This window comes from Varanus komodoensis, unplaced genomic scaffold (assembly GCF_004798865.1).
Source record: "Varanus komodoensis strain SLA01 unplaced genomic scaffold, ASM479886v1 scaffold19, whole genome shotgun sequence".
NCBI classification, from domain to species: domain Eukaryota; kingdom Metazoa; phylum Chordata; class Lepidosauria; order Squamata; family Varanidae; genus Varanus; species Varanus komodoensis.
In genome coordinates, this window is record NW_025335550.1 from 12,200,890 (window position 1) to 12,207,392 (window position 6,503).

General features: G+C 64.9%; 1 protein-coding gene across 1 annotated transcript in view; it reads left to right on the plus strand.

The window, feature by feature from the left end:
- SNTB2 (syntrophin beta 2) overlaps positions 1–4,154 on the plus strand; it is a 14,259-nt gene extending 10,105 nt beyond the window's left edge. The window contains exons 3-7 of the mRNA XM_044427617.1: positions 1,337–1,544; positions 1,828–1,970; positions 2,255–2,451; positions 2,763–2,947; positions 3,346–4,154. Of these exons, the coding sequence (XP_044283552.1) occupies positions 1,337–1,544; positions 1,828–1,970; positions 2,255–2,451; positions 2,763–2,947; positions 3,346–3,438 (826 nt within the window). The 3' untranslated portion in view covers positions 3,439–4,154. The remainder of the gene's footprint in view (positions 1–1,336; positions 1,545–1,827; positions 1,971–2,254; positions 2,452–2,762; positions 2,948–3,345) is intronic.
- Positions 4,155–6,503: the final 2,349 nt, after the last annotated feature.

A 6,503-nucleotide genomic window follows, 5' to 3' on the forward strand; every position in this document is an offset into this window, starting at 1 on the left:
GCTGTGCAGAAAAACCTACCCGGGGAAGGCTTTTTCAGAATCCCATTATTTTCAATGGAACTTTACCCCTCTGTTAGGGTTAGGGGTGTGCACCAGGGTAGGGTTAGGGTTAGAAAAACGAGGCGTCCTGGCACGGTTTGGATGGTTGGAATGTATTTAGAAGGGGCAGAAATGATGAGCTGTGCAGAAAAACCTACCCAGGGAAGGCTTTTTCAAAATCTCATTATTTTCAACAGAACTTTACCCCTCTATTAGGGTTAGGGGAGTGCACCAGGGTAGGGTTAGGGTTAGAAAAACGAGGTGCCCTGGCATGGTTTTGAGGGGTGGAACGTGTTTAGAAGGTGCAGAAATGATGAGCTGAGCAGAAAAAGCTGCTCAAGGAAGGCTTTTTCAAAATCTCCCTATGATCAATGGACTTCACCCCTGTATTAGGGTTAGCGGTGTGCACCAGGGTTGGGTCAGGCCAGTGGTGGCGAACCTACAGGGTTCGTGCCACAGCGGACACACAGAGCCCTCTCCGTCGGCACTCGAGCCAAGTCACCCCAGCAGCCGAGCATCGGATAACAGCGCACACGGGGGGCGTGCGCACGCTCGGAAAGGAGTAGTGGCGCCAGGCGATGACGTCACGAGCCCTGACTCAGGAGCCGCGCCTCGTCCGAGCGTTCGCATGGCTGGTCAGTGCATTGCTAAGTGTATATATATATTTGCTTGGACTGGCGGTGAGTTGTTTTTTCTGAACTAAAATCTCAGTTTTCAGGTTTTATTGCATTGTTGGCACTTTGTGATCATTTAGTGGGCTTGGATTGCAGTTTGGGCACTCGGTCTGTAAAAGGTCCGCCATCGCTGGATCAGGGCGAGAGCTGGCAGGGTCCGAACTTGCCGACATCTTTCATGTATTTGCTGGGGGTTGAAGTGGAGGAAGGGGCCTCTCCTCCTCCCGTCCCCCGCCCTGCCGACGCGGGGGGGCGCTCCTGACACGGTCGGTGGTCCGGCGCAGCGTCAGCCCCGACCGAGCCGTGTGGCGCTGCTTTCGGCTGCCCAGGGGCTCCCCTCTTCCTCTGGGCGGGGCGGGGGCGCAGCGCCTCCTCCTGCCGGCCACTCGCCGCAGCAGCCGCCCCTGGGAAGGAGCCGCCTCGCTGCTGCAGGAGGGTCGGTCCCGCGAGGAAGTGCCGCCCCCCGCCGGGCGCCAGCGGCCCCCCTAGCTCGGGGCAGCTCTGTGCCCCCCTCGCTCTGGCAAGGCTGGCCGTGCACGGGGGCTCTTGGGGGGGCCCCGGCCACTGCTTTGGGTGGGCGGCCGCCGCTCACCGGGCTCTGCCTTCCGCTGCCGCCCCGACAGGCTGATCGAGCTGCACTCGGCCGACAGCCGGAACACGCTGGTGCTGCGCTGCCAGGATTCGGCCAGCGCCCACTCCTGGTTCACGGCCATCCACAGCAACATCGCGGCCCTCCTGCCCCAGGTCCTCGCCGAGCTCAATGCCATGCTGGCCGCCAGCAACGCGCCGGGGAGCAGGGAGGTCAGGCACATCGCCTGGCTGGCCGAGCAGGTGAGTGGCCGGGGGGGGGGGGGGCGCCGCCGTTCTCCGGAGTGGCGGCGCTTCTGAGCCACGCGGTCGCCCACGAGCGGAAACAAGCGAGGCCAACGGCGCCGCAGCCCCGACACCCAAGGAGGGCGCCGCCGTGCGCGCAAGCGAGCGAGCGCAGGCCGTTCCCCACTGGCCCGCTGCTCCCGTCGGCCGGCTGCCCTGCCTCCTGGCCGCTCCCCGCCGGAGCCTCGCAGGCCCGGTGCGCCCTGGAAGGGCCTTGGCGACTGCTGCCTCCTCCCCGCAGGCCCGGCTGGATGGGGGGCGACAGCAGTGGAGGCCGGTCCTCCTGGCCGTGACGGAGAAGGACCTGCGGCTCTATGACTGCATGCCATGGACGAGAGACGCCTGGGCATCCCCCTGCCACAGCTACCCCCTCCTCGCCACCAGGTGGGCAGCAGCGGGGGCATGTGGGTTCCGGGCCTGCCCTGAGAGAGGCCGGGAGCAAGCTCGGACTTTCTGGCCAGCTCCCTGGAGACCCTGCAAGCTACGAGGACTAGCGTCTTGTTGGGAGAACAGTCTTAGCCGCCGGGCGGCTCTTGCAGTGGGGGGAGAGGCAGACCACGCGGACGGCCCTGCCATGAGCGCCGGCCCGAGAATGGCCGGTGTGCGCCTCTCTCGCGGCAGCCTTGCTGGCTGCCCCGGCGTGACCCCGTCCCCCCTCTCCCCGCCAGGCTGGTGCACTCGGGCGCAGGGCGCAGGTCCCCCTGCGTGGGGTCGGACCTCACCTTTGCCACGCGGACGGGCTCCCGCCAGGGCATCGAGATGCACGTCTTCCGAGTGGAGACGCACCGCGACCTCTCCGCCTGGACCAGGACCCTGGTGCAAGGCTGCCACGCCGCGGCGGAGCTCGTCAAGGAGGTCTCCCTGGGTAGGCCGCCGGGCTTCCGTGTCCGTGGCACTGCGGGCGTTTGGGGCTTGGGGTGCCCAGGGGCTCCTGTGCCAGAGCCGGTGGCCAGAGAGCGGCCGCCACGCCGGAACCGGGTGAGTCCCCGAGGGCTGCCTGAACCCAGCCCCGCTGCCCAGGGGGACTGCCCTCCGTGGTGGAGGCCCCGCCCCGCGTCCCGGGTTCAGCCCCCGGCAGCCAGGCAAACAGAGGCTCAGGCAGGCTCCCCGGAGTCGTGGGGCTGGTCTTGCTGGGGTGGGTTCGGCCACCAACGCCCGTTTGTGCCCCCCGCCCAGGCTGCGTCCTGAACAACCAGGAGGTCCGCCTCGCGATCCACTACGAAAGCGGCTTCACCATTTCCCGGGAAGAGGCGGGCTGCTCCACCGTCCTTTTCCGGTACCCCTTTGAAAAGCTGAAAATGTCTGCAGACGACGGCATCCGGAACCTCTTCTTGGACTTCGGTGGCCCGGAGGGGGAGCTGGTGCGTGGAAGGGCCGGCCGGGCCTGGGGGGAGAGGGCGGTTCTGAGGCCGGTGCGGGGCGCAGGGTGGCCCTCCAGTGTCCTGCCCTGGATTCCCCCCCATCGTAGCCACTGGTGGGGATGATGGGAGTTGCATGCCGAGCCTGGAGGGCCCCACTGCTCCCAGAGAGGGCGTGGGCCTTCGGAGTGCGGGGAGACTCGCTAAGGAGCTCCCTGGGGGCCGGGGAAGGGCAGGAGGCCGTCTGGGGGGCCGGGGGCGCAGCTGGGCATCCTGAGTGCTCGGCTGCCTTGCACGTGCGAGCGCTGCAGGCGGGCTGGGAGCAGCGGGCAGCTGGAGGGCGCCTGGCCGTGCCTGTGCCAAGCGAGGGCCTGAGGTGCCGCCCTTTCCCTCCCTCCCAGGCTCTGGAGCTCCACTCCTGCCCCAAGCCCATCGTGTTCGTGCTGCACACGTTCTTGTCGGCCAAAGTGACCCGCCTGGGGCTGCTGGTGTAGGGGCGGAGGCGCCCGGAGCCCCCCCGCCTCGCCCGGCCTCCTCCTGCCCGGCCTCAGTGCCTTGACCCGGACTCGTCAAGGGGCATCCGGGACGCCTCGCCGTGGGAAGCGCTGCGCTGCCGCCACAGGTCTTGCAGGGCCGCCTCCCTGCCGGGGGGGAGCAAGCCGAGAAGGGGCCCGGGAGGTGGGCCGGGAGGGCCGCGTGAAGCCCCCCTGGGCTCCCTGCCCTGCGGAGCCCACTGGTGTCGTGGAAGATGGTCCTTGCATCTTCCCCCAAATTTCACCTGCCGCGTGTGCCTTTTGCTGGTGGACGAACGAGGCGAGTGTCAGCCCGGCGCCGGGGACAGAGGACGTCTGCTGCCGGCCTTCCGGGACGGGCCGCTTTCCGTGGGGCCGCACGTCAGAGGCGTCCTGGGGCGACTCCGCAGTACTCAGGGGCGTGTGCACCTTTCGTGGGGTGCCCGGGAGGCCGGAAGCCACAGCTGCCCCCGGTCCCGTTGTGCCCTGCAGCGATCCGCCTCCGGGAGGGGGGCGCAAGGACCGCGGTGTCTGCCCTGGGCCCCAGTGTGGGGGCCTGGGCCACTCGCCCCCCCGCTGGGCTCTATCACAGCAGCACCAGCATTGGTTGGGAGTGATGGGAGTTGTGTTCCAACACATCAGGGGAAAGCTAGTCTAGGCCTTCCAGGGACAGGTCTGGAGGGTGCAATGGTGACCCCCCCCCCCCCGCCCCCCCCCCCCCCCCCCGCCCCTCTCTGCCCCTATTCCGTCTCCTCACCCACCCCCCCCCCCCCCGGGCATGCCCTGCTTTCGGAAAGCCCGAGCCCGGGGCGCCTGGCACACCCAGCCCTGCCCTCGGGGCCCGCGAGGCCCGCACAGCAGGCGGTGGGCTTCCCTGCGCTGCTCGGCACGGCCCCGGAGACGGCCCCCGGCGGCACACACTCCTTTCCCTGGGGGGCAGCCCCCCAGAGGCCATGCAGCGCTGCCCCCGTGCCTTTGCAGCCCCTGAGTGAGTGTTGGGCGTGCCCCCAGCGAGCCCGAAGCCCTCCGACCCCGGAACGGGCCCTCGCACCAAAGGAACCGTTTCGGGGCCAGCGCAAGGCCGGACCTGGGAGCCGAGGCGAGGCCTCGCTCGGAACGCTCCTCCCATAGCACTTTCCCTTCTCCGGGTGCATCGCGCTCGAGCTTGCGCCTGGGAAGAGCCACTTAACCGGGTCTGAGGGGGCGGGGGGCACCCAAGCTGCGCTGCCTGTTCGGCCCCCCTCTGCTCCCCCCGCAGCCGCCCTCGCACGCTTCCACAGCGGGTCCGGCTTTCCTCGTGGGGGGTGGTCGGGAGTGGGGAGGAGCCGTGGGGCTTGCTTTCACTTGTCCCAAGCCGTAGGCGCTAACCCGAACCCTTCGGCAGCGATCTGAGCGCCCGGCTCCCACAGCCCCGCGGCCACCTGGCCTCCCTCGGCCTTTGGCCTCCACCTGCTGCTGGGGACCCGGCCGGCCTTTCGAGGGCAGAGGCCACTGCCAACCCAAAGTGCCAAAAATGAGACTCTTGCAAGATCTCGAAGAAATTTGCCCAGGAACCACCGGGAACGTCTTGTGCGTCTGCTGTGCAAAACCTTCACGCGTGTGTGCTGGTGTACTCTAACCTTGAATATTAAGACACAGTAATACTGCCACAATCAATCGAAAATGTACAACCGACTTTATTTTTGTATTCTTTGTAAAGTATATTTATACAAGAAGGACTTCTTTTTTCCAGAAGTTTTTAATCTCACATAATTGGAGTCTCCGGGTTAGTAAATCCGTGTGAACCCACCGCCGATACTTGGGCTGTGTTTGCTGTCCGCAAGAATCCAGGGACGCCCCCAGCCCTTGAATCACACAGAAACAGAGCAAGTCAGGAGGGGTCTCCCGGGCCATCTAGTCTGACCCCTGGCTCCAGCCAGCTCCGCTCACGACAGGCCCGCCACGTGCATGTCCAGCCTAGCCTTGAACACCCTCATCGACGGGGCCTCAACCAGCTCCCGTGGGAGCCCATTCCATACACTGGCGGTCCTGACTGCCAGGAGGTGCTTCCTGGCATCAAGTATTGTACATTACAATGGGAAGGTGACGAAGAGCAAGCGGATTCGCATTCTTTCTGTTCTGTATAATAAAGATGTTGATGCTTTTAGTCTTCATTCGTTGCCTTTTTTCTTGGCAGGGGGAGGGATCAACGACTTTTCATACTGGGGGGTGAGGAAGCAACATGCTGGGAACTGGAGGAGGGATTTCTTGGCACCCCCCCATCTGTGCTAATGAGTTAGATCCTGGATGGTGGAGGGAAAAACAGGCATGAAGGAAAGAATCAGATGAGTCGTGGCCCTGCGGCTTTTGCCCGCCAGCACACGGGGCAGGGAACGGGGGCGCCGAGAGCTCCCGCAGCAGGGGCCCGTCGTGGGCTCTGCCGTCCTGCAAGGGCAGAGCAGAAGGCCAGGCCTTGGCATGGGGGCGGCTTGCGAAGGGGGGCGGAGTGGCTGGGCGTCCCAGGGGCAGATGCCCAGCTCCACCTTGGCCGCGGACCCCCAGCTCCAGCGCCTTCCCGAATGCCCGGAAATAAGGCGGCTTCATTGGCAGGCGGGCAAGCAAAGGGGCGGAAAACTGCGGGGGTCTCGCTCTCCCTGCACCCCACGAAGGGCCTCGGCATCGCAGCGGGGAAGAGCTGGGGGTGGGGGGCATCGGCCCCAGTTTCTCAGGCGGCTGCCTGCCTTTGACACGTGCCCTTCGCGGCTTCAGGTGTTGGAGAGAATGCACTTCGCCTTTTAAAAGACGAAAACGACCGGCCTATTTCTGCTCCAGGGTCCCAGCCTACATTTTATGTATGTATGTATGTAGTAAGCTGCTATGCCGCCCCATTTGCTGAAGCCTCGGGGCGGCTCACAATAAATAAATAATCACAGTATAAAAACAATATAATTTGAGTAGACCTGGCCAAAGAATAAAATAAATAAATAATATTAACAATTAAAATAACGCTTAAATAAAAAGGTCTTCGCCTGGCGCCGAAAAACAAATACATGGGGTTGCCCCCCCCC